Raw genomic sequence first — 27,510 nt, 5'->3', positions numbered from 1 at the left:
CGGATCGTGTGGGTTAGTATTCTTTGAATACAACAAACCCAAGACAAACAGTGTTAACACACAGACTCACAAATAACACTCACGGTATTCAATATACAGTCTCCTTTTCTAGGTTGTTCCTAACCATATGCAAAAAAGGAACCGATCACGTACGCTACCCCCCTATTTATATCCTCGCTCATGACCCCTAAGTTAACGAGTGCATCCGCTCCTCCAATCCTCGGATGCCACACCGTTTACCGTCGGGGTCATTGAGTTTGGATACCGTAGCTCCGTTCCTCTCCTAAATGACCGACTTCCACCTACCCTACGGAATAAATTGTCGTGCCATTTAATTAAGGGTACTCTGTTCCTCTTGCACAGGTCGAGAGGGAGATCTAACACCAAGAATCATTCGATCTCTGTCACAGTAGCCATTAAGAAGAAACAGGTGCTGCTATTTAGACTACATCCCAACCAGTCCTGGGACCGATCAAGAAATGCTCCACCATGCTGAAAGCCATGCCACCACTGAAGATTGTTTGAGAAAACGCTTACGTTGCTTCACTATTAAAGAAACCTGAAAATGCAAGTCAAATTAAGAATAAGGAGGGCCTCAAAACCACGTGTTTTGTCTCTGCAAAACAACATTCATGGAGCAGAGACACAGGAAGAGAGAGACAGGAGAGAAATACGAAGAGACAGCAGAGAGACACAGGAGAGAAAGACACAGGAGAGACACAGAAGAGAGAGACACAAGAGAGAGACACAGCAGAGACACAGGAGAGAGATACGAGAGAGACAGCAGAAAGACACAGGAGAGAGACACAGGAGAGAGATACAGCAGAGACACAGGAGAGGCGCAGGAGCGAAAGACACAGGAGAGAGAGACACAGGCGAGAGAGGGACACAGCAGAGACACAGGTGAGAAAGGAGAGAGATACGGGAGAGACAGCAGAGAGACACACAAGAGAGAGAGACGCAGGAGTGACACAGCAGAGACGCTTGGGAGTAGTCGATCCTGTTTGTTATTTGTTTTAGAATTGTAAATGCAGTTTTTTCTTTCAGGACAAAAATTACACTGACTGTTTGGAGTAAATAGCTTTGAGAATCTAACCCATAATATCTTCTTCACTGCAAAACCACTCATAACTGACTCCTAAGGATGTGCACCAGTAATTCCTTTCTCCCTGAAACAGTTCATTTATTTGAGTATTTCTTTTGCAAATTTTAAACAAGATATAAATGAATTACACATCTCATGGTAAAGCAAACAGATAAGAGGTATATTACCAGATTGAGACGGTATTCCTTTAAAATCCATTACCTATAGTAAGAAGCATTGATGGTACCTAGTAAGAGAACGAACCAGTTGACTATGAAATGGGACTGTGACAAGGATGGCTGTAGGGGTGATGTCAGGCCAGGAAATGAACGCAACACACAAGGCAACTGCGGGTGAAACTGAAACGCTACTGCGCTCAGCTTTTTATTAAACAAACAAATAAACGATTTAAACAAAACAAAACACTGACACAAAACAAAAGGGCACGTGGGCCAAAACAAACAAACAATACTGAGACAACAGGTATCGTGCTAGTACTTTCAGCACAAGTAGCACTTGTTATTTTATAGAATTTGCTGTACCTTCTCTCTCTACTCCCGTTCTCTGCTCACGAGCACTCTCTCCCTGTGCAGCCAAACCCGCCGGTCTTTTATATTCTTGCCGAGGGGTTAACTAGCTATTAATTATCTTATTACCCCTCGGCCAGACTCTGCACGATTTTCATGATTTCTGTGACTGTCATCCAGTTAAGTAAACAGTAGCAGACAGTCACGCATTCTCACGAGGTTTTTAAAATACACAAAACAATAACAAATAATGGCAGACGGCACCTCGCTCGTCCTGCCAAATAATAATACATCATAAAACCGGCTTTTCACCGTCATATATAAAATATAAATCACAATAATAAACAAACGCAAAATATTAATCATAATATGCACAAGGGCGGGGAGTACCCTGCCACAGGGACTTATTGATGTTATTAGTCTGTCTGCACAGCACTTGGTGGAAGAGAAGGGTTAACTCCTAGAAAACTGACAAACAGCGCTGTTTAAGACTGTTTCCCTGGTGAAAACTTTGAAGTTTGCATTGGGCTACATCCAAAGCAACTACAGGCATGCTAAATAAATCTTTACTGTTAAAACAAGAAAAAAAAAACCTGCTTGTTACATTTATGCAAGACAGTATTGACGGAGGGGTGTTTGGACAGAATGGGTTTGAGTCTCTGGTTTTACTTTTGTTTATGCAATCCTTTGCTTCTGAGCATATAGAACTATGAAATGTATTACCCTTCTCTTTCCGTTTTCCAATAAACTTCCCAATAGAGGTGCATTAATGACAGTGTAGCTACATGTCTTAACTGCTTCGCTGCAGTTATTCAAGAGGGTTACTGCTGTCCTGTATACACGGTTTTGTGTAGTATTCTGTTTATATAACAAGTGCAATGTTGGCAAGCAAAAGCATATTTAAACCTGAATTAAACAGCTGGATTCAGAGGTTCCTTAGATCAAGCTCTGCGTCTGTTTAGTAAAGCAATGTAGTTTGGAACAGTGTGATTCATTCTGTCCTCGGATCTGAAACAAGACCCTGAAAATAATATTCACCACAGTACGTGAAAAAGATATCTGATGCTAGATTTCTCAGCACTTATGACTATATATATATATACTGTATATGAATCTACAGTGTGGGGGTGTCAGGATGTGGGGTCCTAATACCTGCTGCACAGAGAGAGTGAATCTACAGTGTGGGGGTATCAGGATGAATGAATGACAGGGTAAACAAAACTATGGAATGGCAATAAGAGACTTGGAACAAAGCTATTTTGATCATGATCCCATTTAAATTAGAGTGTGTCCAGATCGTTTTTTTTTTCTTTTTTTCCCCATCTGTTGCACACAGACTGTTTGCAGAAGTTGATGAACATTTCACTTGTCTGATGGTGCTGAAATCTCCAGTAATCATACAAGCTGCAGGCTCTGGTCCTAATCCCCTTTCAATTGACCCTGTTCCAGTAAACACACTGGGCCTGCAGTTATTAAAAAGTAATAGCTGTACAGAGTGGGATTCTACTAGCGATCTTGTGCCAGGACTTCCACTAATGAATGAGGGGGGATCTGTACTGGGCTCCTAGCCTTTCTTTCTTTCTTTCTTTCTTTCTTTCTTTCTTTCTTGCAAATTGTGTTGCATTCACACACACCATTCGATTGCAGATGCTCGTCCCTTTGCACTGTTCCTGGGGGTGTTTCTAGTGTAGGTCAGACTAGATGGCGAGGGGGTGCAGGGTATTGGAAGCCATGTCCAGGAGCTGCAGAGGGGATTGATTTGTTTTACAGCTGGGAAGCAGGTGACAGTGACAGCTGTGTCAACGGGACGGTGGCGTCAGACACACACGATACCGCAGCCAGCATGGGCGCTGTAAATCCCTCGCAGTCAGGATGGATTGTAACAATAATACTCTCAAACGGCTTTTCTCTCTCCGGGGCCCCGGCCGATGCATCGCTTTTGGAGTGGGTCCCGCTGACCTGGACCGCGTTCTCAGAGCCTGTGTCGGACTCTAGTGCTGGTTTGAGATCTCAGCGAGCCTGTGTTGGGCTCTAGTGCTGGTTTGAGATCTCAGCCAGCCTGTGTCGGGCTCTAGTGCTGGTTTGAGATCTCAGCGAGCCTGTGTTGGGCTCTAGTGCTGGTTTGAGATCTCAGCCAGCCTGTGTCGGACTCTAGTGCTGGTTTGAGATCTCAGCCAGCCTGTGTCGGGCTCTAGTGCTGGTTTGAGATCTCAGCCAGCCTGTGTCGGGCTCTAGTGCTGGTTTGAGATCTCAGCAAGCCTGTGTTGGGCTCTAGTGCTGGTTTGAGATCTCAGCAAGCGTGTGTCGGGCTCTAGTGCTGGTTTGAGATCTCAGCAAGCCTGTGTTGGGCTCTAGTGCTGGTTTGAGATCTCAGCAAGCGTGTGTCGGGCTCTAGTGCTGGTTTGAGATCTCAGCCAGCCTGTGTCGGGCTCTAGTGCTGGTTTGAGATCTCAGCAAGCCTGTGTCGGGCTCTAGTGCTGGTTTGAGATCTCAGCAAGCCTGTGTAGAGGTCTAGTGATGGTTTCAGGTCTGAGCGAGCCTGTGTCAGGCTGTAGTGCTGGTTTGAGATCTCAGCGAGCCTGTCAGGCTCTAGTGCTGGGCCATGTGTTTTTGATAAAAGTTGAAGCCCAGACTATAAATCTCGTCTGGCAGGCTGTCTGGTCAGGGGCACTGCGGGGCACAGGCCTGGCCTGACCCAGCTAATTCCTCCCAGACGCTGGCAGGATCTCGTATTTTCATAGGGGTCCGGGACAGTGTGAGAACGTGAGGGGCAGGGAAAGGGCAGCTCATTGCATTTAAAACAGTCCAGACCACGCTGCCGTTACTTTTTACTATACTTTTTTTTTATTTGTGAATTAAGTGCTCAGGAAAGATGAAGTGCCAGCAAGCTTCATGAGCGTTTCCCTACACTGCAAGAGAGAGAGAGGGAGAGAGAGAGCACCTCACTCCTGACCAGAACATCCCCTGCCTGTCTGCCATTCAGTCCTGGGCCTCTCTCAAGCAGAGCCTGACGATTGTGACGAATCTTGTGTTGTTTGTGTGGTGGTTAGGTTCACCAAGCTCAGTTCCCTTGAAACCTGAGACCAAGGTCTCTAGAGGACAAAGGCCTGAGATTTGTTTGTGTTAGAAACGTAAAAATAGCAAAAGCATAGAACCTTTCTCTTAACTGCTGTTGTTTCTAGGTTGTTTCTGTCATTAATATTGCTTTATGCTTTATAATATTGGTATTTTAAAAAAAAAAACTGTGCTAACAACAACTTAGAGAATTTAGCTCTGAGAATCTAGGCCATTCTCTTTGAAACAGCATCAAAGCTGCTACGGTCTCTTTTAGTACTACAGCCCCATACGAATAAAGGAAGCACACACAGGCAGTGATATCTCCTGGGGTGTGTGTCTGTGTGAAGCATGAGGGGGGTTGTTTAATTGAGATGTAACAACATGGACTACAGTGGCAGGACTGCACATGTCTAGTGGAATTTCTCTGAGTGTGTGTGTGTGTGCGTGTGTGTGTGTGTGTGTGTGTGCGTGTGTGTGTGTGTGTTAGTGTGGGCAGGGAGAGAGCTACTCTCCGTCTCTCCTCACAGCCCTCAGGAAGCCCCTGCCAGGGTGTAAGTGACTTCCTTCACCTGGGAAACACATTCACTCCTTGCTGCTGCGGGGCTCTGCTCAGAGAGAGCGTGCCCCGTGGACCGGCTTGGTTGATGATGATATTTCTTTAACAAAGCATCGTAGGACATGTTGTTATTTGTATGGCTTGTGAGCAATCTGCCTTGGGTTGTCTCTGTACTAGACTTACCTAGGTTGTCCATAACTATTAAACACTCAATAGAGCTGGGGGTCCCCGAGTGGCTCCACCAGTTAAAGCGCTGCCACTGGGAGCGCAGGGTGAGTTACACAGCTTGGACGCCGCTGGTTCATATCCAGGCTGTGCAAAGAAGCTGAACTTTGCTGGGGACTCCGAAGGGTGCGTCACATTGGCTCTGACTCTTCCGGGGTGGGGGATAGGAAACCAGCAGGGATTCCTTCTCCTCATCGTGCAACAGCGAACCCTACTGGCCAGACACAGAGCACATTCAGAGTGGATAAGAGGCAGGGCTGGTCTGTGTTCTCTGGGATCGGTAGCCCGCCCACCTCTGCTCTGGATTGCTCAGCGTAAAAGCGATTCTGGCTTTAGGCTTGTGAGATCGGAGGACGCTCACACGCCCTCAGAACGTCTGTGCTGTGTGGTGACTCGCTGCGGCGAGGAGAGAAAACATAATTGGACATTCCAAATTAGAGGAAAAATAAAGAAAAATAATAATTGGTCACTAAATTAAAACAAAAAAAAGAAACACTCAGTAGTGCTATATTTTTTAAATTCTAAAATACAAGTTTATTTTAGAATTGTGTGAATGTATAAATAGATACATTTATACATACATACGTACATAAAGCATTTTTCTTAGTAGTATCTGCAGTTTTTCCAGTTCACAATGGTTTATCGTGATGTTATTATTGTACTGAATAATCACTTGCGAGACCCCTGTTTCTGACAGCCGTCTGAAGTTAAAAGGAAATTCCCCACTGCGACCGAGAGGCTTTGTTCCTTTCCTCTCTCTTCCTGCATGTGTGTTAAATACGTTCCATACAGTTTAACTGGGCAAGTGTTCTGTCTAAGGAAAGGTTATGTGAAAGAGAAAGAACTACTAACGAGGGAGAAAGTCACAAATGAGTTCAAACGTGATTTAATGTAATTGTGAAGCACAGCTGAGGATCATTGAGTGTGCCAAATTGTATGGTGTTTTATTTTCGGATGTGGATTACACTAACGTCCTCTGGGGGGTAAGTTAAAACCCTGGCTCCCTGGCCTCTGACTCCCTGGCCCCTGGCTCTCTTACTCCCTGACTCCCTGACTCCCTGGCCCCTGACTCCCGGGCTCCCTGACTCCCTGGCCCCTGACTCCCTGACTCCCGGGCTGCCTGGCCCCTGGCTCCCTTACTCCCTGACTCCCTGGCCCCTGACTCCCGGGCTCCCTGACTTCCGGACTCCCTGACTCCCTGGCTTCCTGGCCCCTGACTCCCTGGCCTTTATTTCTTTAGCGGTTGATTTCCCTGTTCTTTATTGTATGATACAGATTTTCTTCCTAATGCTCTTTTGAATCTTGCAGACAGGATTTGATCAGCACTTGTCAGCAGCTGCTTGGTCACTTGTTATTTATGAGCTGTGAGTCCCAGCAGGGAGTGTGCAGGACAGGCTGTGTTGAGTGCAGTCCTTCTCCTGTCTTTGTAGCCCTGATTCATGGAGTGAGCAGCTGGAAAATCAAGACCCCTCGGAGCCCAGGCGAGCTTAACCCTTTCCCCACGATTGTGTGCATTAACGTCTCAGGACTTTTTTTCATAAAATTCCAGAAGGAAATTTATAATTGAGGTCGAGTAAAAACACACCGGTTTCACATCGGGTTCAAAATGCGATTTAATGGTCTGGAGACACAATAATGGTTTGTATCACAAAGTATGATCTACAGTTGTGTTGTGTCATCTACCATGTATTTGTGTGATAGTAAAGTTGCATTTTTAGTTGTGTTCTCTTATATGAGCTTGTTTCATGGCCGTTCTGCAGCTTTGCCTGGGACACAGGATTACTGGTAATATACAGAGTTCAGCACTGCGTATGGAATTGTCACACTTTGAAATGGGGCTTGTGTTTTAGAGTCAAAATACTAGCAGATGCGCCTCCTGTGTTATCTAAAGCCAAGATAGAGACTGCATTAGAAACAACAGTTTATACAGTAGTCAAAATCAGTCAATCTATACAAGTGATCTAAGCTGTGGTCAAAGTTTCCAAACAATCACTTTCAACTATCCCACACTACCTCCCTCCCAGTCCCTCAACCCTAATCCCTATCCCACACTACCTCCCTCCCAGTCCCTCAACCCTAATCCTTATCCCACATTACCTCCCTCCCAGTCCCTCAACCCTAATCCCTATCCCACACTACCTCCCTCCCAGTCCCTCAACCCTAATCCCTATCCCACACTACCTCCCTCCCAGTCCCTCAACCCTAATCCTTATCCCACACTACCTCCCTCCCAGTCCCTCAACCCTAATCCCTATCCCACACTACCTCCCTCCCAGTCCCTCAACCCTAATCCCTATCCCACACTACCTCCCTCCCAGTCCCTCAACCCTAATCCCTATCCCACACTACCTCCCTCCCAGTCCCTCAACCCTAATCCCTATCCCACACTACCTCCCTCCCAGTCCCTCAACCCTAATCCCTATCCCACACTACCTCCCTTCCAGTCCCTCAACCCTAATCCTTATCCCACACTACCTCCCTCCCAGTCCCTCAACCCTAATCCTTATCCCACACTACCTCCCTCCCAGTCCCTCAACCCTAATCCTTATCCCACACTACCTCCCTCCCAGTCCCTCAACCCTAAACCCTATCCCACACTACCTCCCTCCCAGTCCCTCCTCTAATCCCTTTTCAGATCGCATGTTAATCTGTTCATTTCATACACATTTTTTACAAATATTTACAATAGGCGATTAATAGGCTCCTGGTTATAGCTCTAGCTGAGGTCTGTGCATAGAGTATTTGCCATCGTTTACAATGGTTTGTCATACGTCATGTTTTACAGTGCTTACAAGGGCTGTATCCAGAGTCTCCTTCAGAGAGAGCATGAGAGTGAGTGAGTGCGAGGTGCAGGAGAGGGGAGGGGGAGTGGGGGAGCAGAGAGGGAGGGTAGGGGGTTTGTTTGCAGTCAGCAGCATGCTGTTCCTCTGTGTTTACAGTGTCTGGGTATGCAGCAGGGAATGCCAGTGGGCAGACAGACAGAAAACAAGAGGTGGAGGGAGAGAGGAACCCAGGCGGGCCTCAGGAGGTCATGGCACACAGGATGACAGATGCTGCAGTTTTTCACTGTGTCAGTGGCTCTGGGTCATCAAGCACACACTCATTTCAGTTTGGGTCTGTCTACCATCACATTAACACATGCTGCTATCCCATATAAACGTTGCCCATAGTAAAAGCACAGTGTAATAAAGCACAGTGAAAGCATAAGCAAGCACTGTAAAGCCCAGAGAGGTGTGGTAAAGCATAGTATATCAATAGGAAAACCATAGAAAATGTGCAAATTTACCTTGGTAAACTTTTAGAAGGGATCAAGCCTAAAGTTAGTGCGATACACTGAGAATAAAGTATATTCAAGTAGTAACGCACATCACAGAGAAGCAAGGGGACCATGGGGTTAACCAAGATAACACTGAATTGAAACGTAAGCCCCTTTCACACTGGCATGCTCTACCCGGGTCAGGACCGGGTGTCATATGGGTCGGGTGCTTGATTTCACACTGCTTTTGATAAAGCAGGGTCAACCTGGGTGACACACGCAAGTGCATCAATGCAGCTTGTTACTGATGCTTCCATCCATGCTTCTGTGGATTGAACCGTCTGCCCAAATGTTGATTAGAGCAAATGTTTCTACATCCCTGCTGCAATCTGGCTCATGCTGTGTCTCAGTCAACGAAAATATGGCTAAACAGAATCAACAGAAACGTTCCTTGTGGAAGTGAAACCTTCACGCAGGCGTGGCTGTTTGTTATTTCGTTGGCCGTCTTGCATTTTGTCTCGCTCGACCCGGGTCAAAGCCTGTCGACCCACATCCTGAGCTGGGTCGCTGGGACCCGGGTACGACCCAGGTATGTGGTTTCATACTACATGGGATTGTGACCCACGTAGGAGTGCCAGTGTGAAAGTGTTTTAGTCTCCTGAAACCAAGTTCCAAGCCACAAATTGATCTCATCACTGCTTCCTGTCCTGTGTTTGTCTCCAGAGTGTATGAACTGCAGCAGCTTTTCAGACGTGAACAACAGACTCAGCATCCTGGAGTCCAAGGTGAGATCTGGAACCTTTTACAAAGTTAAGAGCTGTGCTTTTTAATTCCAATTGAAAACTGTCATTTCTGAAGGATTTTGTCTGTAAATGAAAGTACGGTTATTTTAGTTTACAGTTATTTTAGCTTTCCCATTTTACAATCAAAACTGCTTTTTTATTCCCATTTTATTTATTTTTTTTTTTTTTATGAGATTGTTTTTAATTGTTCGATTTTTACAAACTAGCTTTTTATCTTAGAATTTTACAATTAAAACCCAATTTTTGTGTCTCTCTTAATTTCTGTTTTATACAGTTTTGTATCAGACTGGTTTTCATTTATTGGTTTGATTGTTCTTTTTTGTGAGAAGCGCTTTGGGATCTTTGTGATGAAAGGCGCTGTAGGAATTGTATTGTATTGTATTGTATTGTATTGTATTGTATTGTATTGTATTGGGGTGGATTCCTCGTGTGTCACTCTATACTGCTCTCCTATTTCTCATAGTTTTCCAGGGTCAGTGATTCAATCTCAGTGCATACAAAACAAATGCACAAATGCTGTGCATATTTCAATTCCCTGGCTGGCTCATTACATGAACTTGAGAGTTGCAAGCACATTTTTGGCAGTTCTAAACACTCGAATTGGATTATTTTAGCAGCAATATCTCTGTTCAAGATCTTTGTGTGCTGTTCTTATTTTGATTTCTTTTGTTTTTTCAGCTTTTTAAAGATTTGCAGTGGAACATTTTTGACTCAGACTTCATAAGTAGCAGCAGAAATAGAGGTTGACAGTAGAGACTGTGTGTAATATGTTGACTGGATAACAGCAGACGCACCGCATGGATTCTAAAACCATCCTTGCTCTCCACCTGGCTGGGGGTCTCGTTGCAGGTTATGATGCTGGGAAATGCGACGGGAAATCCAATGGGAGATTCAGGGAGACCTGGCATCTTTGAACCTCCAGAGAATGAGGTTTACCCGCCTAGACCTGTGCCAGCTGGCCAGCCAGGACCGCAAGGTCAGTTGCAGTTAAAGCACGCACTCCTTACGCTTAGACTTTTTCAGCACTTGCTTTTTCGTCCCTGGGATATTTTTGCTCTTTCTTTCTCTAGGACCCCCTGGCGTCAGGGGCCTACCGGGGCTGCCCGGACCCCCAGGAGAGAGGGGACCAATTGGGGAGAGCGGCCGCATCGGACCTGTAGGTGAGACCCCGGTTATTGATCTGTAAAAACTGATTCTCAAGGGGAGGGGTCAGCACTGCCAACACAACACAGACAATCTCGTTGAAATGTTTGTTTCTTTTAGCAGTGCTATATATCTTGTTTATGAGAATTACATTTCTGGATGCACTCACTACACAGATGAAGGCTTAATATAACCAGCAGTGACTGCATGTCAGCTCCACCTGGGGGCTTTAAACGATACACCGAAGAGTTTAAAAAGATTCCCAAATATGAGAAGTGTGTCCAATCACAGCAGTGGCTCGGTTGAAACCACACCACCACACACCTTCACCCCTTCATAAAGTTCACTCAGACACGAAACACCTGTTCTGAAGAAGCCAAGACACATTTTCAAGAGGAATACAGCCATTTTAACAGGAACTGCTACAGCTTTTACCTGCCCCTTCCTGCAACAAAGTTGTATGTTAAAAATAAGTATGTTACATACAGTAAATGCCATTGCATTATGTGATTAAGTGATACTTTTCTAGCTAAATATGTAGGTTAAATGATAACCATGATTTGTTTTTTTTTACCTCTTATTTACACTCGCTAAGGAGCTATGATACAATATGTCACAGTACAAAAATTACATGCACCCTTTTTTTGTTTGTTTGTTTGTTTCAATTTCAACATACAAAAGGAAGTATTTTTAATTTTGAGAAATTAAATTTTATAAGAGTTCAGCTTTAAAATGCCATGCTTGCCCAGGCGTCTGGCTCTGACTGTGGCCCTGTGTGCCAATGTTAACCAGCCGCTACATATTTCCCAGTTTCCCTGTCTGGCTGCCTGTCCATTATAGAGTGCAGTGGCAGTGCTGAGCTCTCAGTGGGGATGTTTTAGCACAGTTGATTTATCATTTTAATAAAATAAACCCAACCGGCATGAAATGAAGTATCGGCTTTTACAAACTAGGACTCGGAATATGTTGGTGCTGCTGTTGCATTATTAGGTCACAAGAGGGTGCAAGAAGCACCCCTTGTTTTTTAGCCCAAACTCAAATAGACAAACGTTCTGACCAATCAGTGTTAGCGTTTGCCTACTCACAGCATCGCAAGATCAGATCAACACAAGAAAAAAGAAAGAGATACAGACAGCATCTCAAAAATGTGTTATCATACACATATATGGAATAGGTTGCCTAGCAACATTGTGGATGCTGAATCATTGGGATCTTTTAAACAATGTCTTGACAACAATTTGGGATCAATCAGCTGCATGGACCAATGGCCTCTCATTTTTAAATGTCTTATGTTCTTATGTTTAATTTATCCATATATTTATTTAAATGCTCAGTTCCAGCACTGGTCTATCTTGTTTTTGTTAACTGGTCGTGTTGATTAAGCTGTCTTTGTAAAATGTCTACACCTCTGCATGAATCTAATTGCTGTTAACTTGTGCTGGAGATTCGTGTATCTGCTGTTCAGTGAGGAACCACTAAAGGTGTGAGTCCCCAACTCTTACCAACAGTTCACAATGAGCCAAAAACACAGTCTGATATTTTACCTTTTTTTGTCCACTCACCCAGGGCCAGAGGGGCGACCAGGACTCCTTGGTCCAAGGGGGTACCCTGGGGAGACCGGACTACCTGGGCCTCCCGGGCCGCCAGGGCCCCCAGGGCCCCCCATTCCCAGGGGAGATGTCTACGGGCTGGAGTCCACAACCGAGGGGGACAGTGAGTGGACAACCGCTGGACAGCATTGACTGACTGTTTCTTTAAACACATTGAATTTACCTGGTTAAAGTACACAGAGCTCTCAAAATCATTTCTGTAAAGCTAACCTAGCATGTCTTACCATAGCTTCAAAGAGCTCGCATTTTCCTATATTATGGTCAATGACAAAGACTTCTAGTTGAAACCGTTTCCAGAGTATTTTATATGTATTGCAATCAATGATTTGATGGCAATAGAGTGTCTGTGTCTGATGTATAGAATTGAAGTATCTGTAAGGAGCGATCGATACATTTCCTTCACTAATGAGAGGCAATAAGAGCTATGAAATGGTAGCAATACATATTAAATAAGATTTGCCTGAATTGTTCTGGTAGCCCTGCGTACTTTAACCCTTTTTGAGTTGTAAACTGTTTCCAGAGTGCCTCTCATTTATACTTCCAGTAAATCACAGATCGTTCAGATAGACTCCAACATCTCTTAAGCACTGTCGTTAACATTTACAAAAAACAGAACCAAACCGAGCGAACGTCTTTGAAGAGTGGCAACAATTTATAAACCTGACTTGTAATAGGAGGTTCCATCCTCCTTGACTTGCACTGACAGCAAAACAACACTAGATGGCAGCGGCTACCCATCTTGCTCCAGCAGCCCTCAAGATGTTCTTAATTAGGAGCCTGTCTTTGTTTAAACCTCGGCTCTGGCTGATGTCAGTGTGCCATAAATCAGACCCAATTTGTAACCTGTCAGCGCAGCACTCTGCTCCTGGCATCGCAGCCTGCCCTCCCAGCCAAAAACGCCTTCAATAAAAAAGCAAGAGGCGAGATTTCAAATAAAAAAAACCGCTACTCCTAGAATTGTGGTGTTTTCTGTAGAAATGAGTTCCAGAGGATCGGTCTCTCGAGCGCTTTCTCCGGGTTTGGAGGCTGGAGTTCTCTGAAGGTTAATCACAACCATGCCTTTGAATGGCTCCTAATCCCCTTAATGGCTGCTTTTCAAGCTAAGAGACTGATGTGTTCACACAGTGTGTGCGTTTACAATCTGCTCGGGAAAGGTTCGGATGAAATGATTACAGACAGAACTGTAGTGAAAGAAACTTCAAAAGTTCAATGACGCACATTTTGACGAGCAGCCTTGTTACCAGGGATAGTGCAAAGTGGGTTTGGATTGTGTTGCATCACTGTTATCAAAGTGTTCCAGACCCCATGCAGTGTTTACAAGAAACAGGAGGGAGCATGATCTGGATACACTGGGATCCTTAGAAGACACATGTTTTTGCATCCTTGCTGTGCCACGTTAAAGATCTCTACAGGCTGTGCCATTGCTTTTTTCATGGTTATACTGTGCATTTACCATGGTTTACCCTGGTTTGCTTTTTAATATGCTTTACCTCACTGTGCTTTTATGCTGCTTTCAGTATGCTTTACTACACTTTGCTCTGCTTTTAATAGGGGAGACTTTTACAAGGCTAGGGCTGTCCATTTAGAATCTCATCATTGTAACCAAAATGTACACTGACAGATCACACCTGAGCTGGAGGAATTCATTTGATATCTGACAAGTTGTTGTAGAACATAAGGACAGCAACACATACAGACGTGCTCAAATTTGTTGGTACCCTTACAGCTCATTGAAATAATGCTTCATTCCTCCTGAAAAGTGATGAAATTAAAAGCTATTTTATCATGTATACTTGCATGCCTTTGGTATGTCATAGAATAAAGCAAAGAAGCTGTGAAAAGAGATGAATTATTGCTTAGATATTCTAAAATGGCCTGGACACATTTGTTGGTACCCCTTAGAAAAGATAATAAATAATTGGATTATAGTGATAGTTCAAACTAATTAGTTTCTTTAATTAGTATCACACATGTCTCCAATCTTGTAATCAGTCATTCAGCCTATTTAAATGGAGAAAAGTAGTCACTGTGCTGTTTGGTATCATTGTGTGCACCACACTGAACATGGACCAGAGAAAGCAAAGGAGAGAGTTGTCTGAGGAGATCAGAAAGAAAATAATAGACAAGCATGGTAAAGGTAAAGGCTACAAGACCATCTCCAAGCAACTTGATGTTCCTGTGACAACAGTTGCAAATATTATTAAGAAGTTTAAGGTCCATGGAACTGTAGCCAACCTCCCTGGGCGCGGCCGCAAGAGGAAAATCGACCCCAGATTGAACAGAAGGATAGTGCGAATGATAGAAAAAGAACCAAGGATAACTGCCAAAGAGATACAAGCTGAACTCCGAGGTGAAGGTACGTCAGTTTCTGATTGCACCATCCGTCGCTTTTTGAGCGAAAGTGGGCTCCATGGAAGAAGACCCAGGAGGACTCCACTTTTGAAAGAAAAACATAAAAAAGCCAGACTGGAATTTGCTAAAATGCATATTGACAAGCCACAATCCTTCTGGGAGAATGTCCTTTGGACAGATGAGTCAAAACTGGAGCTTTTTGGCAAGTCACATCGGCTCTATGTTCACAGACAAAAAAAATGAAGCTTTCAAAGAAAAGAACACCATACCTACAGTGAAACATGGAGGAGGCTTGGTTATGTTTTGGGGCTGCTTTGCTGCGCCTGGCACAGGGTACCTTGCATCTGTGCAGGGCACAATGAAATCTCAAGACTATCAAGGCATTCTGGAGCGAAACGTACTGCCCAGTGTCAGAAAGCTCTGTCTCAGTCGCAGGTCATGGGTCCTCCAACAGGATAATGACCCAAAACACACAGCTAAAAGCACCCAGAATGGATAAGAACAAAACATTGGACTATTCTGAAGTGGCCTTCTATGAGTCCTGATCTGAATCCTATCGAACATCTATGGAAAGAGCTGAAACTTGCAGTCTGGAGAAGGCACCCATCAAACCTGAGACAGCTGGAGCAGTTTGCTCAGGAAGAGTGGGCCAAACTACCTGTTAACAGGTGCAGAAGTCTCATTGAGAGCTACAGAAAACATTTGATTGCAGTGATGCCTCTAAAGGTTGTGCAACAAAATATTAGGTTAAGGGTCCCATCATTTTTGTCCATGCCATTTTCATTTGTTTTATTATTTACAATATTATGTTGAATAAAAAATCAAAAGCAAAGTCTGATTTCTATTAAATATGGAATAAACAATGGTGGATGCCAATTACTTTTGTCAGTTTCAAGTTATTTCATAGAAAATTGTGCATTCTTCGTTTTTTGTGGAAGGGTACCAACAAATTTGAGCACGTCTGTACATGTTCCAACACTTGTCTGCCTGAATAATGTGTTGTTATGAGAGAACGCTAGTTAATGTGGCTTCTTTGTGTTTGCATACAGATGGGGAGTCTACCCTGCCCCCCACACAGACTCAGACTGGAAGACCAGGGCCCCCAGGACCAGGGGGCCCCCAAGGTACGCACCTCAAACATGGGGCAGACTGGGGGAGAAAGCTGGGAGGGTAAAAGCTGTGTGTCGCCTCTCTTCTACAGATATATCCTTTAGAGTCTCTGCTGATTCCTGTGTACTACAACACCACCCTGTAGAATTAACACATTGAGCTTCATAAAGTCAAATTAAACCTGCTGAATAATGTTAAGTTATTATTATTATTATTTATTTATTAGCAGACGCCCTTATCCAGGGCGACTTACAATCGTAAGCAAATACATTTCAAGTGTTACAATACAAGTAATACAATAAGAGCAAGAAATACAATAACTTTTGTTCAAGTGTGACAAACCACAATTCAATAATACAGCAGATAATAGTGATAGTTACATCAGGATATGATTAAATAGTGATAGTTACATCAGGATATTATTATTATTATTATTATTATTGATTTCTTAGCTGACGCCCTTATCCAGGGCGACTTACAATTGTTACAAGATATCACATTATTTTTACATACAATTACCCATTTATACAGGTGGGTTTTTACTGGAGCAATCTAGGTAAAGTACCTTGCTCAAGGGTACAGCAGCAGTGTCCCCACCGGGATTTGAACCCACGACCCTCCGGTCAAGAGTCCAGAGCCCTAACCACTACTCCACACTGCTGCCCGATATGATTAAATACAAAATACTACAGGTTAAACACTTGGCAGATTACAGTATTCTGAAGTACAGGATTAAATGCAGTAAAATAGGGGGCATATAAGAGCAAAATAAAGCACATTTAAATGAAGGGTGATAGTGTCCCAGGATACAAACAGAGGAGTTCTACAGGTGCTGTTTGAAGAGGTGAGTCTTAAGGAGGCGCCGGAATGTGGTCAGGGACTGGGCAGTCCTGACATCTGTAGGAAGGTCGTTCCACCACTGCGGAGCAAGGGTGGAGAAGGCTCTGGAGACAGGGGAGCGTAGCGGAGGTAGAGCCAGTCTTCTAGTGCAGGCGGAGCGGAGAGGTCGAGTGGGGGTGTAGGGAGAGATGAGGGTCTAGTTTTCCATATACTGGAAAAATGGAAAAACATGACATTTTGAAATATAACATGAAACACTGTATTACTCTTATGGCTTCTAGTAGACTTTTGCAATATCATTTTGTAGTTTCTTTAAGTACATAATGTTTACATAAGAGATCATAATTATGTTCATATAGTTTTTTTTTTAATGATGTCTCAGTCCTAAAATTCTAAGTGAGACAAAACTTTGTGCTGGAGCTTTATGTAGGGCTGCTTTCTTGGTTCACGCTATACATTTGAATCCCCCCTACAGGCCCCCCTGGATCAGCCGGCCCCCCAGGGGTCCCAGGACCCCCCGGGCGTGATGTGAGTACAGCAGGAATGGAACAGAATTTGATACTGTCATATCACCAGTTTACTTGACTTTGTGACACATGATTCATTTGGAAGTGTTTTTATAATCTTCTGTTGTGTTTTGGAGTGACAGATCCTCTGGCTTTCTTTGTATTCCAGGGAGAGGGAGGTTTTCCTGGCCGGCCGGGTGCAAAGGGAGAGGTGGGAGACAGGGTGAGCAGAAATAGAGCTGGGAAAATGTAATTCAAAATTCAAAAGTAAAATGAATCAGTTGTTTATTAATTTTCTGTGGCTGAACTGACCTTCACACCCCTCAGGTTTTTTTGTTAAATTCTGGTCACAAAGAGCTCTTTCACTGACGCATTGCTTTACCTCAATGATGCAGACCACACCCTTTGACTTAGTGTCTTCACAGCCGGTACTCTGCTGTATTCTATGATTCTGTCAAGATCCATTCTAGGTGGTGTCCAGTTGAAGTGAACCATTTCACTGCCACGTTGTTGTATCTGTGGATGAATCGAGAATACAGATCATCAATACAGATGTCCATTTCATAGTTTTCAAGCCATTGGATCTGAAATGAAATTCTCCTTCAGTTGTGCCCTGGGATGCATTGTTTATATTATCAGTAGCTGTCATTGCTGTGTGTACTGACAACGGTTCTTTCAATAGGGGCCGCCAGGAAGGACAGGGGAAGTGGGCATGCCTGTAAGTATGAGCCGACTGTGGACGGGAGCTCCCAGGGCGTGGCGCCCAGGAGAGGGGGGGGGGGGGGAGGGGAGGGGGGGCTTAGGTCGGCCAGGATGTCCTCGTCTCACCGCGCACCAGCGACCCCTGTAGGCTGGCCAGGCGCCTGCGGGCTTGCCTGTAAGCTGCCCAGAGCTGCTTGTCCTCCGACGCTGTAGCTCTGAGGTGGCTGCATGGCGGACCTGCAGAGTAAAAAGAAGCGGTCGGCATACGCTTCGGAGGACAGCGTGTGTTTGTCTTCGCCGCTCCCAAGTCAGCGCAAGGGTGGTAGCGGTGAGCTGAGCCTAAAATAAAATTGGATATTTCAAATTGGGAGAAAAACTGGGTAAAAAACAATTGGCGACTACTAAATAAAAAAAAATAAAAAAAGAAGTCATTACATAGTGTGTCAGGTGTCTCTTTATAGAGAAATCATTTTGTCCAGTTTGAGCAGCCAAACCGCTCAACCCAAACTGCACGAGATGACATCTCTTTGACAATAAGAGACACCCGACACACATCATAATATCTTGTAGTAATTTAGCCATTCAGAGGAGACGGAGCTGTGTTGTAAGCAATGGAATTCAGAATCAGAATGCTTTGGAATGTACACAGGGAGATAATGGTCCCTCTGCAAGCAGTGTGATTGGCTGACAGTGCTGTGTTCTAATGCTGCCCATGTGATTACAGGGAGAACCCGGGTTGAAAGGAGAGATGGGAGAGCCAGGAGAGAGAGCAGGGGAGGTGAGTGAGGAGGTGGGCTCAAGCACTCAGCTATGACATCATTCTAGCACTGAGCTATGACATCATTCTAGCACTGAGCTATGACATCATTCTAGCACATGCCACTGACGGAATAAACATCATAGCTTTAAACTGGAACTCGTTCGGAATGTTTGTAAATCAGAAAAGCCATTGTGGATGTTTAAACATTCCTGAGGTCTGTACTACATGTGTACAATGAAGAAATACTTTATATGGAAAACGACAAAGTAATAATGCAGTTATAAAGGTAACAATTTACATTAGCTGTCTCTAATTATTGTGTTCCTTAGTAAATGCATGTGTACTTACACATCATAATACAATGTTATTATGCATAGTTACAATGTACTTAATGTGTAAATCTTTTTGTACACTACAACCCTAACTCTAAACCTAATCCTAACCCTTTTCTGATACAATCGTGTACTTACATATATTGTGCAAAAAGATTTTGGTCACCTCCCTGACGTGGGGTACCCTCAAACTCAACCCCCGTAAATCTGAGAGCACATTTTTCCTGCAGTAAACTCCTAATCTCTTGTCTGGTTAGATCATGGTCGGGTCATTTTGAAGTGGTAGTCCTCTAGGTATTCTTTTGTTCCTCCAGTATTGACAGAGTTGTCCCGTGTAACATCTGTCTTACTTCTTTTTTCCCCCAGACATTCATTGCGTATTGATAAACTTCGTCTCTGGAAAAAGCGTTCGCAATGTGTCCGCTTCTGAAAATGAAATGCTTGTGCCTTTAGCACCCCAAAAATCCTTACACACAATTTTTACAGCATGCTTTATCTTTGAACTAGTTAAGAGTGCGAAAAGCCTTCTAATCAAAATGTTTGTCATTGAAATTATGAAGAATGAAATACTAGTATTTCTTAATTTAGCCATATTGATCCTTATAAAAGTTTGTAATGTAATTTTGCAGTTTTCCCATGCTTTTCTAATGGTTGTACTTTGCACTACCATAGTTTACCCTTGTTTGCCATGTTTTTAATATGCTTTACCATCCCTCTGTGCTTTACAATGCTTCCCTATGCTTTACCATACCTCTCTGTGCTTTACAATCCTTGCCTATGCTTTACCATCCCTCTGGGCTTTACAATGCTTCCCTATGCTTTACCAGACCTCTCTGTGCTTTACAATCCTTGCCTATGCTTTACCATCCCTCTGGGATTTACAATGCTTCCCTATGCTTTACCATACCTCTCTGTGCTTTACAATGCTTCCCTATGCTTTACCAGACCTCTCTGTGCTTTACAATCCTTGCCTATGCTTTACCATCCCTCTGTGCTTTACAATGCTTCCCTATGCTTTACCAGACCTCTCTGTGCTTTACAATGCTTCCTTATGCTTTACCAGACCTCTCTGTGCTTTACAATGCTTCCCTATGCTTTACCAGACCTCTCTGTGCTCTACAATGCTTCCCTATGCTTTACCATCCCTCTGTGCTTTACAGTGCTTGCCTATGCTTTACCATACCTCTGTGCTCTACAGTGCTTGCCTGTGCTTTAGCATGCTTTCACTGTGCTTTATTACACTTTGCTGTGCTTTTACTGCTCTTTGCTGCTTTTATAAGGGCGTGTCACTGGCTCTGCTGCCTCTCTCTACAGGACGAGGGGGTGCAGCAGCTCAGGGAGGCCCTGAAGATCCTGGCCGAGAGAGTTCTCATCCTGGAGCACATGATTGGCATCCACGGTGAGGGGCGCAGGTCAGCTGACCTGGGGACCTGGCTGGACCGCAGCCTGTTGTAGTTTGGTTTGGGTCCCGTAACTGTCAGCAATGGTTGGAGGTGAAGCTTTTAAAATGACCTGAGCTGTTGTAGGGAATGATGTCATCACAGTGTGAAGATGTGAGTGTGTGATCCATTGTGTAGTGGTGTACCCGACTTCGATAACACACACTCTGTTTAACTCTTTTACTTCTCTTCAGACCCCACCTCCTCAGTGGAGCCTGGCTCCGGATTGGATCTATCAGGATCCACCCAGCTTCCCAGCATAAAGATGAAGAGGGCGGGGTGGGACCACCTCCTCCTGGCTGACAGCAATCTGATTGGACAGGACAGTGAGGGGCGGGGCCGCGAGTAGCCTACCTGGGAGGCGTGCATCGAGAGCTCCGGATGAAACGGCACACATTAGCCAGCAGGGGGCTTCGCTAAAGTTGTGACAGCCCAGGCACAAAAGGGAATCTTTTTAATCTATATTGTAAAACCAAAAAATGCTTATACACTTTTTTTTTTTTAAATCGATTTAATCTGCGTGTCACAAATTTGTACAGTAGCATCTCAATCTGACCTGAACCCCCCAGCCCTGGGCCTCTCTTGAGCAGAGCCTGACAGTTTGTGTTGAATTGTGTGCTGGTTTTGTGGGCAAATGTCAGTACTGGATCTGCCACATTACATTCCTGTTTGTTTTATGCTTGCCAACAAAATGAACATTTATTTTTAATTTCCAATGCAAAGCCTTGACATTCATATTGTTGTCCTACTGAGCATACCACAAATATTAATATTTCCTGCCCTAAAATTGTCCAGAGCGTGTCTCTGCTGCGTTTCTTGTTTCACAGTATATTTAGCCTTCATTTAAACTTAGTGTGCCGTATTTCTGAATTAATGTGGGTTCTGGAAACTTACAGAATATCAGCAACTTGCATATTCCACTTCCATTTATAGAAACATCTAAAATGATCATCCAATTGAGATCGCACTTGGTACGGACATTCTTTAGCACTGGAGAGGCCATGGATATATATTAAACGTATGGATTTGTTACAAGAAGTTATTCAACATACTGTGAATGTATTCCGTCAGTTTGCAGGGTGCGTATTCATGCATTTCTGAAAAGTATTGCTGATATTTTTAATCATTAGTGCATTCTGATTCCTACATGTGATATTCCTGTTTAACTCTCTATCAAAACTCCAGCCGTGGTATGGAAATAAGGGATGGAAATAAGACTCCCATTGCACAGCAGTTTGATCCATTCCTGGTTTTACTATGAGTTTAATAGAACATACCTGATCTTGTTACTTATGCATTGTGGCTAATCAAGCTCATAGTAAAACCTGGAATGGGTGAAACTGCTATGCAACAGGAGTCTTGTTTACATCCCTAATTTATCACTTCAGATTTCTTCTTTATGAAAAAAAAGCTCTGATTATTTCAGAAGATTTGGAAACATAGGTCAAATACAAAGTAGTCACAAATCATTCATCATTCAAAACTGTAAAGCAGCTGCACGTTGGAGTTATAATGGCTTTATTGATCCGGTATCATCACACTAAATCCCCAGACTGATTACTAGATGTTTGCTGTAAAGATTCGGACATGTCTAAGTACATGCTGTTACAAAGGGCAAGCTACGAATGGCTCATTCTCTCAGTTATGGTTTATTAAGCTCTTAGGAGATTTGTGTGAACACCCGGAAATGAGTTGCTTATATTTTTCAGATTGATGGAAATTGCATGACATCCCCTTTCCAAAGTGAACAGTGTCTTATCCAGTGTCTGTGGTGAGGCGCTGTTCATTACGACCAGTGCTTCGGGAACACAGAATGTCCATGTTGATTTCCTATTGAAAACGAGATCACACTTTACCCCAGTGTTGCATTGCGTTCTGTGTACGAAAGCAATAACACAGGCACAGCCAAGTCCCTTCAAACACTGAGAACTGGGTCGTCTCAATACAACCGCATGCCTTTAGGTTACTGTGCTAATAAAATAATGTATGTAAGCGATGCCTACAGGGTGCAGAGTGTATGAGGCGATATCAGTCTTCCAGGTGGATGTGCGAGAGAATGAAGGTTGATTACCAGCAAGTACACTCCATGCGTTCTTTAGTTCTTGCTGTTGTATGACAAGAGCTTTGGACTGGATTTTAAAGTAATTTCTGTGCTGCTTCTGCTCTGTCTGGTTTAACCGAATCAGCCATTCTGCTGCTGCTGCTGCTGTGCTGTGCATCAATGGGAGCCTTTGTGACGATTGTTTATCATGCTGTACTTGTATCATTGTGATGAAGCTAATGGGAGCTGGTGTAGTTTCTTCACAGGTGCTGATTAAGGGTTGTTCCCCAAATAGATTAACTCAATGTTAATTCTGTATATTAGGGAGTTCTGTGCCTGTTCATACTGCTTAATTACATTGGAGTTTTTGAAAGCTTGCCGCAGCAGGGCCAGCCCCTATTGCTTGTACTGTAATCGCTGATGTGTACGCTTGCTGTGTAGCCTGCTTGTATGTGTAAAGCATTCTGCCGCCTTGTTTGCATATGGACTTATATACATCTTGCATTGGAGGGCAATCGGAAGAACCCTCAGTATTGCACTGAGAAACCAAACACTCCAATAAAACATCTTTGAGTTGAGTTTGTTATACCCTTGTGTGTCACTCTGAAATGTGTTATCGGTTTTACTTTCTAAATACGTTGGTATACCTGAACTGCAGTTATGGCAGTCGTCTGCGGTGGTGGTAGTGAATAGATCATTTCGCTTGCCATTGTGGGATGGATTGCTCATTCTAACCCTTTGTGTCTATTTGAGTTTTTGAATATGGGATCCATTTCTCTTTGTGGATACAAAGATGTTTAGTGAGGTCTAAGTGAGGCCACAGCTGCGTGGTCTCAGTTTGCTGTGTTTATTCATCCCACTGCTGGAGGATAGTGGGATTTACATCTTCTAAAACCATGAAAGAAAAACAGAGATTCCAACAATGCATGCAGTGAATGCGTTTGAGCTTCCGTACCACTTCAAACACTGCAGCCCCCGATTCAGACTCTTAATGAGACACCCTCCATCCAGATCCTAGCTCAGATCCTTTTCATTTCCCTGGATGAATAACCTCTTGTCCAGCCCACAGTGACACCTCTCAAGATGCTAATGCAGCTGTCCACCGTGCTGGTATGTATGGTCCATGATTGGTTCACATGAGACAGGCTTCAGTTCCTTGGCCAGCAGAATCTGTTGAACTCATAGATGCACTGCTCTGCCTATCCCACTGAATCAGTTGTGGGTTACTGCAGGCAGCGACGCTGGAACCATTTTTATAGTGGGGGGGCTGAAAGCCATTGAACAAAGCTTATCAGGTTTTTATAGTAGGGGTGCTGAAAGCCATTGAACAAAGCTTATCAGGTTTTTATAGTAGGGGTGCTGAAAGCCATTGAACAAAGCTTTTTTTTTCTGTTGTTGTTAAACATGTAAAGCAAATAACACTATTTACTTTCCTTAACATAGCGCAGCCACGGCCATTTTATAAACCAAGCAGACATTCGTGATCGGGTGAATGTTTCTGTCCCAAAGCACATTGCAGGAAAATGGTAGTCCTTTGGTGGAAGTGGCTGATTCAGTGGCTCCTTAGTGGCTGCGATCACTGGTGACTGAGATGGAGCATTGACAGGAGTCTCCTTTACAGGAATAGGGCAGCTTGTGTTTTTAGTATTACTGCACAAAGCAGCACCCCTAGTTAGCGGAATTTGTGACAAGCTGATTTTAGCAGATGGTGCCGCTGAAGAATGTAGAAAATCTGATATTCGTTTTCAATAGCCACTCTAGTGTATACACTTGTGTCTAATGTGTTCCGACCCTCGCGGGATTGCAACCGTGAGGCTTTGTCACAAAGACAGCTGGAGTGGGTGGCGTCAGACCAGAAAGGAATACACAGACAGACGGTGGTGATGAAAAGCTGAGTGCAAATGGTAGCACTCAGCGTTTATTAACAAAGTAAAGGTTTAAACAGAACACAAAACAGGACACGGCACTTACGCCAAAATAAAACAGACAAACAAACAAAACACTTAACAAACGGTGCACGGAGAGACAAACAAACACGGTGAGTACAACACTTATATTTACATTCTTATTTATTTTAACTCCTCTCTCTCTCTCCCGTTCTCCACTCTCGAACACCCAACCCCGTGCTCACATACTATACTTGAAATGCACGTGAAGCAATCCCGTGCCTAAATATAATTATACAATTTAAATACTCGTGCTGCACAGACCCATTTATATCCCGTGTACCAACTACAATACACCAACATTTAACACACCACACGCAACATACAACATATAACACACACATGCACACAGGGGCGGAGCACATTGCCACATATACCCCCCCTTGTGCGCAGCACACATGGCCTCAACGGCCACCTCCCCCCTTAAAAACCCAGCAGTCCAGGACAAAGTCTCGGGCTGGGAAGGGAGGCTTCAGTGGGCCCATTGCTGGCAATGCTGTCAGCACCCCTGCCGGTAGTGGCATGGCTGACAGCATGCTGGTCCACTACTGCAGCGAAATTGCAGCGGGGGATGCTGGTCTCCTGACCTCTCCCCCTTTGCTTCGTAGCCGGTAGCTCCCCTCGGTGGGGCTCCGACCACAGTACTTACGGCAGCGAAGAAGCTGCAGTGGGAGCAGGTCTCCGGACCTCCCCCACGATCTCCGGCAGCGAAACTGCTGCAGTGGGAGCAGGTCTCCCGACCTCCCCCACGATCTCCGGCAGCGAAACTGCTGCAGTGGGAGCAGGTCTCCCGACCTCCCCCACGATCTCCGGCAGCGAAACTGCTGCAGTGGGAGCAGGTCTCTTCGTGGCTGGCAGCTCACCTTGGTGGGGTTCCGGCCACAGTTCTTCCTGCTGCGATGCGGAGCAACAGGCAGCCCCAGGCGATGTGGAGCGGCTGGCAACCCCAGGCGATGCGGAGCGGCTGGCAACCCCAGGCGTTGCGGAGCGGCTGGCAACCCCAGGCGATGCGAAGTGGCTGGCAACCCCAGGCGTTGCGGAGCGGCTGGCAACCCCAGGCGATGCGAAGCGGCTGGCAACCCCAGGCGATGTGGAGCGGCTGGCAACCCCAGGCGATGCGGAGCGGCTGGCAACCCCAGGCGATGCGGAGCGGCTGGCAACCCCAGGCGATGCGGAGCGGCTGGCAACCCCAGGCGATGCCAGACAGGCATCCTTGGGCGAAGCGTGGCAAGCATCCTTGGGCGAAGCGAGGCAAGCATCCTTGGGCAAAGCGAGGCAGGGAGTCAGGACAAGCTGGGGTGCGGGTGTTGGCCCTCTTCTCGGCCTCTGCGGCCGGGCGGTTCTTCCCCGTGCTTCCCTCAGCAGCCTATGCAAGGGCTGCTGAGGACCGCCAGCATCTAGTCCTGGTCCTTCTGGTGAAGGGAGAGGCAGCTCCTGCTCCTCTCCCACTGATGGTGATGGAGGCAGAGGCAGCTCCTGCTGCTCTGTTCCTGGCGGTGGAGGTGGCGGAGAGAGGCAGCTCCTGCTGCTCTGCTCCTGACGGTGAAGGTGGCGGAGGCAGAGGCAGCTCCTGCTGCTCTGCTCCTGGCGGTGGAGGTGGCGGAGAGAGGCAGCTCCTGCTGCTCTGCTCCTGACGGTGAAGGTGGCGGAGGTAGAGGCAGCTCCTGCTGCTCTGCTCCTGGCGGTGAAGGTGGCGGAGGTAGAGGCAGCTCCTGCTGCTCTGCTCCTGCCGGTGAAGGTGGCGGAGGCAGAGGCAGCTCCGGCTGCTCTGCTCCTGCCGGTGAAGGTAGCGGAGGCAGAGGCAGCTCTGGCTGCTCTGCTCCTGCCGGTGAAGGTGGGAGCAGCATGTAGTCTCCTGGCAATGAAGGTGGGAGCAGCGTGTAGTCTCCCCCTTTTGCATGGGACTGGTGCTGCTCTGCCTCTCTTGCAGGGGACTGGTGCGGCTCTGCCTTTCTTGCAGGGGACTGGTGCGGCTCTGCCTCTGAAAGGGAAACCAGCAGGCATTCTTCCTCTGCAGGTGGAGATGGGGACAGCAGGCATTTTCCCTCTGCTGGTGGAGATGGGGACAGCAGGCATTCTCCATCTGCTGGTGGACATGGGGACAGCAGGCATTCATCCTCTGCTGGTGGAGGTGGAACCAGGAGACATTCTCCCTCTGCTGGCAGCTTGGGTCCTAGGGCTGTGGAAGCCCGACTTCCCTCTCTTTGGGCTGTGGACGCACCGACTCCCCCCTCTTGGGCTGTGGACGTTCGGGCTCCCCCCACTCAGGCGTAGGACGTTCGGGCTCCTCCCACTCAAGCGTAGGACGTTCAGGCTCCTCCCGCTTGGGCTGTGGACGCTCTGGCTCCTCCCACTCTAGGAAGGGGCAGCTGGCCATGAACCCTCCTGCTGGAGACCCTGCTACCTGGGCTGCTGTTCCGTTTATAGCTGCCTCCAGGTAGCTGAGGACCAACTCCACACCTTCCTCCCAGGTGCTTAGGGTGTGTTCCCTCTCATAGGCCTCCCATCGCTCCCTGTCCATCAGCCACAGGATCCGGATCGCTACTGGCATAGACTGGGCCTCCAGCCCAGCATTTTCCAGGATCCAGTCCCGTAGCTTGATGGCGTCTTCTGCCATTGCCTTTTTTTTTTTTTTTTTTTTTCCTCCAAAAACCCCCCTCCTGGTCTGACGCTTGGAGGCGCTGTTATCCCACGCAGGACACCACGTGTCACAAAGACGGCTGGAGTGGGTGGCGTCAGACCAGAAGCAGGAAATAAAATGACAGAGAGGTGTGTTTTTGTCTTACAACCTTTTTATTTTCTGTTCTGTTTATTAAATGCTGAGCGAAACCATTCGCTCAGCTCCACCAAACCACACCTCTCTGTCGTTTTATTTCCTGCTTCTGGTCTGACGCCACCCACTCCGGCCGTCTTTGTGACAGGCTTATAAAATATCCCGCCCCTGTTGTGACAGTCAGCCCTGATTGGTCTATTATCGTTTGTGTTCAAAAGCAATACTGAAAGGCGCAGTGCACTGCACACACATGGAACGGTTTTGACACTGGGAGAGAGTGAGGTGACTGATTTCATCGTGCATAAGTTAAAAACGAGTACCTATATTGACATTTATCATTTTCATACCTGTATATCTGCTCTGATTCCACACCTTTTATATTCTGTTTTGCTCAGTTCAGGGAGTTAAGTACAGTAAATATGCAAAAAACAGGATTTAGTTCCAAAGC

The 27,510-nt window shown here is 45.5% G+C and overlaps 1 protein-coding gene across 3 annotated transcripts in view; it reads left to right on the top strand.

Moving 5' to 3' along the window:
- LOC117429170 (collagen alpha-1(XXVI) chain-like) overlaps positions 1-22,921 on the top strand; it is a 40,346-nt gene extending 17,425 nt beyond the window's left edge. For 2 of the 3 annotated variants that reach the window (XM_058998298.1, XM_058998299.1), the window contains exons 4-14: positions 9,429-9,490; positions 10,358-10,484; positions 10,579-10,668; positions 12,218-12,364; positions 15,663-15,737; positions 17,039-17,091; positions 17,239-17,292; positions 17,752-17,787; positions 18,496-18,561; positions 20,178-20,262; positions 20,497-22,921. In XM_058998298.1, coding sequence (XP_058854281.1) covers positions 9,429-9,490; positions 10,358-10,484; positions 10,579-10,668; positions 12,218-12,364; positions 15,663-15,737; positions 17,039-17,091; positions 17,239-17,292; positions 17,752-17,787; positions 18,496-18,561; positions 20,178-20,262; positions 20,497-20,651 — 950 coding nt within the window. In that variant the 3' untranslated portion in view covers positions 20,652-22,921. The remainder of the gene's footprint in view (positions 1-9,428; positions 9,491-10,357; positions 10,485-10,578; positions 10,669-12,217; positions 12,365-15,662; positions 15,738-17,038; positions 17,092-17,238; positions 17,293-17,751; positions 17,788-18,495; positions 18,562-20,177; positions 20,263-20,496) is intronic. The other variant, XM_058998301.1, reaches the window with a different exon arrangement.
- The last annotated feature ends 4,589 nt before the right edge of the window (positions 22,922-27,510 follow it).

This window comes from Acipenser ruthenus, chromosome 24, assembly GCF_902713425.1.
Source record: "Acipenser ruthenus chromosome 24, fAciRut3.2 maternal haplotype, whole genome shotgun sequence".
Classification (NCBI taxonomy): Eukaryota; Metazoa; Chordata; class Actinopteri; order Acipenseriformes; family Acipenseridae; genus Acipenser; species Acipenser ruthenus.
Note: the sequence above shows the minus strand (reverse complement) of the source record. Positions and strands in the feature narration are given on the sequence as shown.